General features: G+C 35.8%; 2 protein-coding genes across 3 annotated transcripts in view; one reads left to right on the top strand and one right to left on the bottom strand.

Moving 5' to 3' along the window:
- ranbp10 (RAN binding protein 10) overlaps positions 1–3,831 on the bottom strand; it is a 29,404-nt gene extending 25,573 nt beyond the window's left edge. For both annotated transcript variants that reach the window (XM_084409586.1, XM_084409587.1), the window contains exon 1: positions 3,600–3,831. In XM_084409586.1, coding sequence (XP_084265712.1) covers positions 3,600–3,798 — 199 coding nt within the window. In that variant the 5' untranslated portion in view covers positions 3,799–3,831. The remainder of the gene's footprint in view (positions 1–3,599) is intronic.
- Positions 3,832–5,407: 1,576 nt separating this feature from the next.
- tsnaxip1 (translin-associated factor X interacting protein 1) lies at positions 5,408–12,514 on the top strand. The gene is made up of 17 exons (XM_084409793.1): positions 5,408–5,567; positions 6,002–6,062; positions 6,551–6,645; positions 6,801–6,906; positions 7,413–7,506; positions 7,729–7,925; positions 8,619–8,754; positions 9,167–9,336; positions 9,767–9,838; positions 9,956–10,058; positions 10,167–10,282; positions 10,427–10,555; positions 10,650–10,808; positions 10,982–11,091; positions 11,167–11,290; positions 11,743–11,849; positions 11,974–12,514. Exons 1-17 carry the CDS (start codon positions 5,521–5,523, stop codon positions 12,167–12,169), a joined length of 2,022 nt encoding a protein of 673 aa, XP_084265919.1. The 5' UTR covers positions 5,408–5,520; the 3' UTR covers positions 12,170–12,514.
- Positions 12,515–12,569: the final 55 nt, after the last annotated feature.

The following is a 12,569-nucleotide window of genomic DNA, read 5'->3' as shown; positions in this document are numbered from 1 at the left end:
TGCAAAATCTGCATCTGCATGGGGTAATGGGGGCTCACGTCCTTGTCAGTGTGACGATGTGTAAAATGAGGTCCACATTGCGAACAAAGATAGAGAATGTGCCTCTCATGTCTTTTCCCCATGTTTCATCATGCACAGACTCTGATTTTTTTATTTTACATGCATCCTAAATAAAGATGAAGAGCCACATCATTTTATATCATATAAAAGCACAAAATTGCATAGATTTTCATCAAAATTTTTGACAGCACATATCTATTGTCTTTACTTGATGAGAACATGATTCAAAGATATTACCTAAAATTCAGTCTACAGAAACAGAATCTGGTACACAGGCCAAAATAGCGCTGAAGGTTAATAGACTGCAGGTTAAATTATCTATTAAGTGGAGCTGGTTTAAATATATATTTAAATATATTGCTACAAGATGTATATAATGGCTCTTTAAAAAACAGATTATAGAAACAAGCCTTTGTTTTATCCTAATCTAATCAAGGCAATCCTGCTTTGAGGATAAACTGACTAAACAGTCAGGCTGACAGAACAAAAAAGATCCTTAACAAAAAGGAAGGACATCAATATCAGTGTATCAATATCATATGCCTCTTAAAAACCAAATACTTGGCAAACATCAGCCACCATATGAAGTGGTAAACATACCCATAGCCTGAAAGAGGATCGTTGCCAATGAGGTACAATTTTCCACAGACACAAAGCAGTGTACATTACCAAAATAATGCAGTGTTGTTCATTGCTGGGTCAAATGGGATGAACTAAACTTTAAGGATAAACTTCCCACTGGACCTGGGCATTATTAACACAAACAGCTGTCAAATGGAACACACATCATGTAAGAAAATGAACAGCTATGGTCTACACAAAAGTGACCTTCAAGTGAAGTATTGGACAACAGGCCCACAGACACACAACATTATAATCAGAATTAGGTGCATTATAACAGCATTTGTGCCTAAACTAAAAATAACCAGGGTACATGTTGGTAACAGTAATCTGTCAGACAACTGACAACACAATACAGCCTTTTACAAGCCTAATAATTCACATAGATGCTACAACAAAAGAGCTCATTGTTATTAAGACATCACTGAATATCACTGTTTTAAACTGATTTTTAAATGGCAAGTCAAGGTAGCTACTTAAAAATCATACTAGCAAGTTTACACTAGCAAGTATTTGTAATGCACACTTGTGTTTAGTAAATGCATGTGTCTATTCAATTAGCATTAGGGGAAAAAAAGTATACTAGCAACTATATTGTTATAACTAAACTAACTAAAGAATAAGTAATAAAAGTACATTACAAATTGTTACTAGTAAAATGTACACCAGCAACAATTACAGTACATACAGCAATGGCATGCAGTGGAGTTCTCAAATGAGGAGGCATTTTTTTACGGCAAAACCAATTTTTACGTTTATTCTAAAATAATAACTAACTGCAGTAACAATTTAAACAATATATTTTATTGGTGAACTGATGTTCCGCTGTTCTTTTTAATAGTCAACTTATTTTTTATCAGTCATCAAGGTTGGTAAACACTGTCATGGACATGATGTACCTTTAAATTCACCAAGCTGATTGCTCAAAAAAAAAAAAAAAACACATTCATCATGTTTTCAGGCCATTTCAAGTTTGATTTTGGCATGACATAAAGTGGTGATATCTAAGGGGCCGAGTTATTTACTTACTTTTTAAGTAGTCTTCCCATTAACGCCATCATTTTAATTCAGATCGATTCGTGAACGCGCACGAAAACAAGAGGCAGGATTTATCCCATGAACCAGTCATTTTCAACCATGACCAATAATATCTAATGATAGCGCGAATGCGCGATGGAGGCATTGCCTCCTCTCATGAGACTTTCCCCCAATCATTCTCAATTACCCCTTACAAAACCCACTGTATGCTTTGGGGGGGCTGTTAAAAGTCAATGGGCTCAGGGGAAGCATTGCCTCCTGCTATAACTTTGCCCGCTGTTTTCACTGTTGAACACTGTTACTTTAGTGTCACATTTTGTAATATTTGTTGCATTGTTTTATTTTTTGTAATATGGGTTATTTTCTCATCCAATTTTTTGAGGAGGCACTGCCTCCCTTGCCTCCTCGGAGGAAACGTCTCTGACGACTAAAAGGCACTGTTGCTGTGCGAATGAGCGGGCTGGAGCGCGTTAAGGGTTTTCAGTTAGAACGGTGTTGTGTAAGCGGCCCCTAAGTTAACAATTAATGATCTTTGCAACGGAAGTGAATCAATCAAAACTAACTTTAGCTGGACAATAACTTTATTCTAGAGCTGCTGTAAAGCCAAAACAATCTCTGTTGCTTTAATTTCCTATTATCACTGTAAAGCTGCTTTGAAACAGTCCATTGTTAAAAGCACAATATAAATGAAGGTGACTTGACTTGATACAACTACAACTTGATACAAAAGATTCCCATTGAATTCAATGGCAAATATGTGCAATTTGTTAACAGCAACAATGCAAGTTACTTGGCACTATTGGGACAGTGACTAAAGGCAAAGTACTAGGCCTAATAAATAATAAGTTCTAAGGACTAACTGAATAGATAGTCACTACTGGAATGACGACTAGTTTAATGTATGTCTAATGTCTAACTAGTGAAATTGAGAGCAGTTACTGTAGGATTATTCAGCAGTAATCAAATGATAGGTTCTACAAAAATAGATACTTGGCCTGAAAGAATATTTTTAAAACAGCTTGCCAAAACCATTGAAAGCCCATAGATTGCGCTCTAAATAGACTGATAGTTCTCAAAATAGACTGCTTTATTATATATTTACTAGGAGCATGTAAACAGTTGTTAAACAAAAAAAATTACATCTGATCTGGGTAAATTCACAGTCCCCCCTGAGGCGACTGGGTCAGTCGAAAAGCCACAACAGTTTAAACAGCTAGTGTTGTGGAATTCGAATTCACTATAATGGCGGATTCGAATCAATTCGATATTGTTCGTCAATACAAATGCGCACATGTTCGTGAGTCAAACATATCAGACAAGCACAACAACAACAACAAAAAAAAAAAAAAACATTTTCAGCTATTTGTTTCGTTGTGAACGCGCCGCGCGTCCTTATATAAATCACCCGATAGCGGATAACAAATACACTTATGCAATGCGGAGTAAACTAAACAAGCATTTGCGATTCATTGCAATGATGTAGCTGCTTAGCTGCCCTTATTGCCCTGCCGTGGCTAGCTAGCCCCAGCATCGACTAATTCACCGAAAGGGAGTTCAAACCATAAGCTTGGCAAACCAATAACACTTGATGTTGTTGACATGGCAATAGGTAAAAGGTAAGTTAGGTGTCCAAAAAGCTAGACTCTCCAGTCGTGCTTATGCCCCAAGCTACTCTCGCTAGCCGAATTCTGACATGACGGTTTGCTAAATGTCAACCCATTTGGACATTCCTCTTTCCTACTATGCAACAAAGCAGAAGGGGACGGAAAAACACAGCTCAAACTAGATCGGGGGAGATTGCATATACTCGAGTGCAGCGAACCAGACGGGATTGTCAAGGCCTATGGGTTGACAGTTCAGCGTGTGTCACATCTGTATACCTTTGTAATGCACCCGCAGATTATTCTGTGAGAGCCCGATGTAGCTGTACTTATCCTTGGGGCTCCAAGATCGGGGTAAGGGGGTCTCTTCCTCATTCACGGCCGGGTACAGCCGCTTCAAACGCTCGCTTAGCTCATGCTCTTGATAATTAAAAGCAGGATCTCCTGTTAGCAGGCTCCCCGCTCCAAGCTCTGCCATTTTTGCTTATGTTTTTGTATTCCTTCTAGTAATCCTACCCTGTTGTGCCAATCCGCTAAAAAGGAGACAGCGCTAGACTAAAGGAGAAACACACACACACAGCAGCGGGGAGAGAGAGATGTCCCCGGATAACAGCCGCTCGCTCGAGAGTGACGTGTGGGTACTGTAGTCGAACACAAAGCCTGCGCAGTGCACGCGGCTGACATGAGGGAAGTGCCGTCAACTACATGACCCATACCTAATTCAACTGGGGCTGTAAAACGCAGGCTAGGATTTGTAGTTTTTGTGTATATGGCTGCTTGAGTTTTACGAAAGTAAACCATTTCGAAATTAAACAATCTCGAATCAGTGACTCGGTGGTTTGTCATTTATTCAAATGTGTGGTGATAAATTCATTACACTACTAGACTCAGGCATATCATTCTGTCACTCTCAGCTATTTATGTAACAGACTTCATGTAATCCTTATCCCAAACTCTTGGTCTGTGAAGCAGTAATTTTACTTTATTTAAAGTGTACTGATTGTTTTCTGGGTTAAAATAATTCACGACATATATATCATGTTATTCTTTTAAAGTTATTTTAGTTTGAATTCGTTTTTAGTACATTTAAATAATACATATTATTATATGTTTTGTTATCTTAAAGTTACCCCCAAAATGTCAGGTGGTGAAACTGTCTGAACAAATGAACAGACTAAGAAAACTATTTAAAATGGTGTCTTCATTTTAGGTTTTAATCCTTTCATTTAAAAAAGTTGTATGAATTTCAGTAGTTTTAAAGATAATTGAAAAACTTTTGTCCAGCAATTTGTATATTCTCAAATTATGTCAGAGTGGCACAACTGCAAACATGAAAATGCATCATCCAGAGGAGCCCAACTGATCCTTGTGGCAGAGTGAAAAGGTTTGTAGATCTCTCTCAAATACTGGTAAAAACTGCTCATTTCAAGTATTTCAAGTACACTTTCCCTGTCAGGTGGTACAACCACAGTATATATCCATATTTGGCTGTAGCCTACCGCCTGACATAAAAACAGTCAACAAATGAATTTAAACACTTTGAAATATTATTTAACAACTGAAACTCGTTTAAACATTGTTCATGACTCAAACATATGCATTACATTAGTTTTGAAAAGTTTTGAAAATAATTATATTATTATATCATATGTTTTCAAGAATAATGTTTTTTTATTTTCCATTGAAAATGCTAATTTTATGACATGTTCAGTAAGTTTACAGTTAAAAGCAAGTTCGTTATATTCAAAAGCAAGGTCACTTCTAACCCTACGGTCACTGATCAAGACATTTTGTTCAACAAGTTGAGTCTGAAAAACCAAAAACAGACGCTTGTCTTAGAAAAACAAGACACTCGGTGGTGTAATCCAGTAGCCCTGGCGTTTACTGCCAAGAGGGAAAAAGACAATTGTTAAATCATAACAGAGCATTCTAACATTTAAAATATTTAACAAAAAAATTAATTTATTTGAACATATACACGTGAATTTAATGCAACCCATATGATGTTTTAGACGACAAGGCGAGTTGTTTTTCATAAAGGCATGCCGTGAACAGCTATACATGGAAGGTCTTTTCAAGGGTCCTTCGGTATCATGGCAACCACCTGTCAAACAACAACAATGCCACGCCGCTGAAGTTTCAGTTGGATGTACGCTGATAAATCTGCTGTGGAATATTATAAAGCTATTAATTCGTCCAAATGTCACTGAAAGAACTAAAGTTGCCACCGTTGTTACACTTTGAAAGGCAAGATATAAGGAGATTTTAGAATCGTTAATGTTGCTTAGTTCACTGAACTAGAAACGATTGCCTACAATCCAAACAATTCAGAAGTAAAGTGGAAAACAGCTCACTTATTAAATCAATAAATGACCAATAGCGTGTTTGTACATCAAGATATTTGATTTAAATACATATATACGTTTGAAGGAAGTTGTATATGTTAATGATTACCATTTCCCCACGTTATTCTCTATTTTAATCACCTTTTATTATTTTGTGAAGTTCAGTTGATAGTCCAGCAGTGTGACAAATGTTCATATATTTAATGTAATATCTCCATTTTTGTTTAAAAATCGTTTAGATGAAGTATCTCCTGTCACTGCTTGACATATTGACTAGTTGAAACTGTCTTCTGATCTAACTTATGTTATGTCTGACTTTCCGTGTAATGATGACAGCAATAGCAGAGGATCACAGAAGCACATTACTGACAGGATGTTTAACACAAAGTTTATAAAAGTAAGTTATAAACCTGGTTTAATTTTTTTAACTAGTGCTGTCAAATCGATTAAAGGTGAATTGTGTAATATTTAGGAGGATCTGTTGACAGAAATGCAGTATCATATACATAACTATGCTTTCAGTGGTGTATTAAAGACCATTTAAAGATTAAATGTTTTTATTACCTTAGAATGAGTAATTTCTATCTACATACACCGCAGGTATATATATATATATAATATATATATGTTAGATGCGATTTGATAGCACTATTTTAATCACAAAAAACAATATTATTTGATAGTATTCCAGTCATGCACTAACTGACTTACATATGGATCTATACTGTTAACTGTTTACAGTAAATAAATAAAGTGTGACTTGGATTTAGGAACGTATATTTGGCTTATTTGGTTTATCAGTCCTAAAAATAGATATTTATTTTGTATTGTTTGACTCCACCATCAAATGCCCAATAATGCTGGATCACTCTCATTTTCCCTCAGACCAAAGTGGGGGAAACCTCCAGTGACCTTTCATCCCGGCCTGCTGATGCCACCTATCAAATTGTCCAAAAGCCTAAAGAAAAAATACTTCATGGGTATAGTACAACACAGAGCCTTCTCAGTGTTCATTTTTAGCAATGTAGTAGTTGTAAAACTTTATAGAATAGTTAGTCATCTTATTGATCTTTTCCATGTCTATTCTGAATACCAATGTCTTGTTCCTAATGTCTACATATGTAATGTGCTGCAGATCTCTTGCCAAGCCTCGTTTCTTAGAGCAACTGGAGTGTCATCTCAAGAGAGATTTAGAAGCTTTAGACACACACAGCCCCAAAGTCCAAGAGCTCCGACTGCAGGTTTATATCCCACTTTGCATTAGTATCTTGTGCTAACTTTATTTTATTCTAACCAAAGCTGCATTTTTTTGACAAAAACAGTAATATTGTGAAATATTGTAAAAAATCTCAACTTTTCTATTTTAAAATGAAATTCATGATGGCAAAGCTGAATTTTCAGCATCATTACTCCAGTCTTCAGTGTCACATGATCCTTCAGAAATCATTCTAATATGCTGATTTGGTGCTCAAGAAAAATTATTATTGTATTATTATTATCAATGTTGAAAACAGCTGTGCTGCTGCTTAATTTATTTGTGAAAATCGTGTCTTTGATGAATAGCTTAATGATGAAAAACTCAAAAACAGCATTTATTTGAAGTAGAATTTAAGTCTTAACCATCACCTCTGTTTAATGCATATATTTTCTGAATATATATGTATACATATGTGTGTATGTTTATGTAGCATAGTATTTAAGAAACTGTTTTTTTTTTTCCTTCTGCTTTTTCCCCTGCATTATGAAGGTTTATCAGGAGGTCTTTGGCTATTTAATTGAAGAATTTAAAACCTATAAGCCTATTTTGTCTGCCATCAAAAATGAGTATGACATCACATTAGGTATGTACAATCTTTTTATTATTTGTGGTACACAAAATGTGTAAAAGTGATCCTGATCACCCTCAGTACTATAATCTGCTGCAAATGTAAAATAGAGGAAATCTAATTCATAAAATAAAGTAAATAAATAACATAACATGAAATGCTAATGGGACTGAATGGGTCAGTAGTGATTGATGTGGGAGAAAATAGTTGAGATGAACTTGTTAATGTCTCTCACAGCGCATCTTCGTGAACAGATTAGGGATCTGCTACCACTGCGGGCAAAGCTAGTGCTTGTGTCGGAACAGTGTGAGAAGAGGATTCTGGATCTGAAAGTGCAGGAAAGAGATGAGATCCGAAATCTGAAGCAAGAGTGTCAGCGACTGCAGGACGTCGTTAAGAGTATGAGAAGACAACAGAGTGCTCTGCAGATTCAGGTGGAGATTTCTGGCCTTTTGTAGAAATCAACATTGGATTATTCAGACAAGCTTTACAGCTCGCTCCGAATATTTGTGTTCTGCATGGTTAACAACATATCGGTTAATAACTAGCATGAACTTTCAATAGGCTACAAGAGAGGAAAGCTTATTTTATTTTTATTAATTATATCATCTCATGGTCTATTAGCAAACTAATCATATTATGTTGTGGTTTCTCGCATATTATGTTTATCTCATTAACATTTGAACACAGTTTGAAATGAATTGAAATCTATTGGATGTTTACAGCAGATGCTTGTCAGGGCCAAACGGTGGGTCAGTGATTTACATTTCAAGTGGTGCAGGTCATTCACATACAAATTTGGGAGAGGAGAGTGAAAAACGAGGGGATTCAAACGAGCCAGTTGTATTTTTTGTGCTTTGTAATTTATATTAGTTTATTTAGTTGTATTCTTTTTTTATATTTCTATTTAACTTTTAACTTTAAGTCATTCTAGTACTTCAATCTAAACTTAAGTTAGAGAAATCTAATGTTTATATTTTATTTTATTTTACCTTTATTTTCAATGACCAAAGTTTTAGTTTTAGTTAACAATAACAACACTGCTGTTTCCATAAAGCATATATGAAAAGATATGCAAATTGTTGAGATGATGAAACAAACTCATGTGCATCTTATCTCTTCCACAGGTTGATCGTCTAAAAGAGGATCTGGCCTCCCAGTATGAGCTATACAGGGATGAACGTGATGCACGAAAGATGCTCATCACCACAGTCAGCATAATGCGCTATACTCAAGATACTGAACGTGATGATAATAATGAAGGTTATAATGAAGGTCACACTTGTGGTGGTGGTGATGATGATGATGATCAGTAGTACAGTCTGAAAAAATAAATAAACATGGAAACAAAACAATTGCTGCTGAATTGAGTGTGTGACTTTAAGAGAATAAGGAGCCAGTGGAGGAAGCATAGCAGAGTTGTGATGTCAGATTAATGTAAGATGTTGAATGTTAGCTGGGCGCAGAGGTTTGATTGCCAGGAGTGAGTTGCAGTAGTCATGATGAGAGCAGAATAGAGCCTCTACCAGTCTACTAGAACCAGAGTAGCTTCTATGGTAAGAAAACGTCTGACTTTAGAGTGTGTTTTATTGGAATTTCTTGTTTTTGGAAGGTGTGGATAGAGATTGAGGGTTGAGTTGTAAGGAGGAGGTTTGACTCTGCTTGTTCCTCTCAGAGGTGGAATCTGAGGATCCTATGGTGGTGAAAATGGCTTTGCAGGTGTGTAGAGAGGATCTTACCAAAGCTCAGGTTGAGCTCAACCGCCTGGAAGCAGAATACAGTGATGTGGTCCCTCGACGGGACTGGGATAACCTGAATCGTATGCATGAGGAGACTCTAATAAAGGTATGGAGAAATGCTGTTTCTTTAACTTTCTATTCATCAAAGAATCCTGAAAAGATGTATCACGATTTTCACAAAAATTTTAACCAGTATGAATAATAAGAAATGTTTTTTGAGCAGCGAATTAGAATGATTTCTGAAGGATCATGTGACACTGAAGGCTGGAGTAATGATGCTGAAAATTCAGCTTTGCAATCAAAGTAATAAATTACATTAAAAAATATATTAAAATACAAAACCATTTTAAATTGTAATCATATTTTTTCCATATTACTGTTTTTACTGTATTTTGATCAAATAAATGCACCTTTCGTGAGCAACCCCAAACTTGTTACATCCAAACGAATGACTCATAAACATCAATTCTAGAGGTAGAGTGATACTAATAATCATTTGACGATAATGTTTAATTTGACTTCTTTCCTTGTTTCAGCTGGAAACCTTACAAACAGACTTTGACCAGATGAAGTCTGAATACGACACACTGCTTGAGGTTCATCGCCAGGTAGTTATACAGCGAAAAACAGTCTTCAGAACGACCTGGAAGGATTCAAAGAGGTCTATAATGATAAATAAATAATCCTAAACTTATCTGATTACTTAACATTCTTCTAATCTACAGTCAGCACCTGCTGTGTTACACTCTAATCAGTCGGTGCTGCAACATGGCTCTGATAACAAACACATTGTAACAACTCCCAGACCAAACTGGGAACAATGTTCAGGTATCAGTATCTGAATCTTCCATAAGGCTTTCACCAAGTTTCTCTTCTTTATAGAGCACATATGTTGAGCATATGTTTTAGATGCTGATTATGTAATGTATTTAATAGACATACTCGGAGGAATTGAACGATGTAAAGAGCTTTTTGAAGGTCAGTCCAGCCAAAAGAAGCTGGAGATCTTGCTGCTGGAGATGAATGGACAGAATGAGTTCTTTACTGGACTTGTAAGTGTTCCTAACATCTATATCTATATATAGTATATATAAAGAATTTGTTGCATTAATGCTTTAAGCGTAAATACTCTGATTTACAATATGCTTGTTGTGACTAACTTTGGGCCCAACTGGATATTATAATTATTTTGACAGGGCACATCCAGTGACGTCCCCATTTATCTACAATATGAGGGGACAATTAAGAATCTTAAGCTCAAGAAAACAGATGTTATCAGAGTTATAAAAGATATCTGGAGGAACAAAACTACAGAGAATGAAAAGGTATGGCATACTAATATCCTGTCTGGATTTGTTTAAACATTCAATAGTTGAGTATTTATAACTGTATTTCTCCACACATTTTTCCTCAATGAAGAATGATTACTCCAGAGATCTGCAGGTGTTTCTTCACAGCTATCTTGTGGAACAATATAAGGATAAGTCCGGAGAGTGGGCTTACAGCTTAATGGAAAGCATCCAAAACAATCTTAAAGATGATTTCATCTGCCTTTTCAATGACATCTTGACTGGGAAGGTTTGTGCTTAATCTAAGTTACAACCATTTGCCATATTGAAAAAGTCCATTGAAAGCAGGTTTTTCAGCTGCTGTATTTAATAGGGGCCTCCAAAACTATCCCAAATTTGATTGAGATAATTATCTACTAACTGAGATTTGCTGTATAATAATTGAGTGTCATTTTGTGGCAGGTTGACGAGAGTATCTACCATGGACAGACACAGCTGCTGTCTCACTTGCTCAAGGTTTTTATTCAAAGTGACATAACACAGTGCGGATCACTAACTGTCTTAGAATTTAGGTGAGTGACAACTCATATGTCTTCAGTAGAAATATATATGATTGTGATTATTATAATATGTGTGCTGATTATCAGTGAGGCATTGAAGAAGGCTTTCCCCCTGAAGTCAGATCAGGACACAGAGGAGCTGCTGATGACGGCTCAGACAGAGCTAAGGAGTAATGGAGTGCGCATTTCTTATCAGACACTTTATACAGAGGTCAGTTTGGATTTTCTTTGGCTAAGAACAAGAAAATATGTACACTACCATTCAAAACTTTGAGGTTGGTAAGCCCTCTTATGCACACCAAGGTTGCATTTATATGTTCAAAAATACAGTATAAACAGTAATATTGTAAAAAAAACTGTGACAATTTAAAATAACTGTTTTTATTTTATTTTATTATTTATATAATTAATATATTAATGTAATTTATTCCTGTGATGCAAAGCTGAATTTACAGCAGCTATTTCTCCAGTCTTCAGAGTCACATGATCCTTCAGAAATCATTGTAATATGCTGATTTTCTGCTCAAGTCACTTTTGATCAATTGAATGCAGTCGCTACATAAATGTATTATTTCTTTTCATAAAAAAAAAAAAAAAAGGTTCTGTATATAGTAATATGTACCCACAACATCATGTTTTGTGTGCATGTTGTTTCCACTCCAGGACTCAGATGGAAGACACAAAGAATTCCTGAGTCTAGTTAAAAAACAAGCTACTGCTGAGAGACTCCAGTACATCAGCGAGCTGAGAGTGCAAATTGAAGGCAAAGGGTGAGAAATCATCCATCAACTGTTTACAAAATGAAATGCATTATTAGATATATCGGAGTAAAGCCACATCAAATGAATCCTGTATTGTCATAGTTGTGTCCTGTTTCGTATGTCATCAATGCAGGGAAGTGGACGCAGAGCATCTCAGGACTGCCTTCAAAACTATCGACCCTTCACTGGATTCTGAAACTCTGGACTGGTATCTCAGTGTAGCTTTTAAGACAAAGGAGTGTGAATTACAAGCTCAAGCTTTGAACACGGAGGTTGTGCTACAGCGTCTCTCTGTGGCTGATGTAAAAAGGGCAGGGCCAGAGCGATGACCATAGTTATGTCAAACACACCTCCAATTTTTTTTTACAGCACACTACATATATAAACCAAGTAAAGCACCAGGGCATAGAAATACCTCTGTGTTAATAGTTCGCATATTGTTATGTAAGTAGAAAATCACATATCAGGAATGACACAATATTAAATAATTAGATAAAAAAATATATCAGTAGTCTTATGTTTCTGGCTTCTTTTTTGATTTCTATTAAAAAGAAAAGAAACGTCATGCTTGTTATATTGACATTTTACCTCGAAAATCAAGAAAGCTGTATTTATTTGTATTGTCTGCATGCAGATTACTTGATTTAATTATTTGTCAATAAATGGTACATTTATATTTATTTGTTTGTCAAGTTTATTCTGATGATTGTTAACACTTTAATGTCATTT

Source organism: Rutilus rutilus, assembly GCF_951802725.1.
Source record: "Rutilus rutilus genome assembly, chromosome: 5".
In the NCBI taxonomy this organism is placed as follows: domain Eukaryota; kingdom Metazoa; phylum Chordata; class Actinopteri; order Cypriniformes; family Leuciscidae; genus Rutilus; species Rutilus rutilus.
Note: the sequence above shows the minus strand (reverse complement) of the source record. Positions and strands in the feature narration are given on the sequence as shown.

Coding starts and splice junctions, on each gene's coding strand:
- tsnaxip1 (XM_084409793.1), top strand. CDS start 5,521: ATGTCACTGAAAGAACTAAAGTTGCCACCGTTGTTACACTTTGAAAG. Junction 10,556..10,649: donor AAACTACAGAGAATGAAAAG/GTATGGCATACT, acceptor TCCTCAATGAAG/AATGATTACTCCAGAGATCT. Junction 11,850..11,973: donor GTGCAAATTGAAGGCAAAGG/GTGAGAAATCAT, acceptor TCATCAATGCAG/GGAAGTGGACGCAGAGCATC.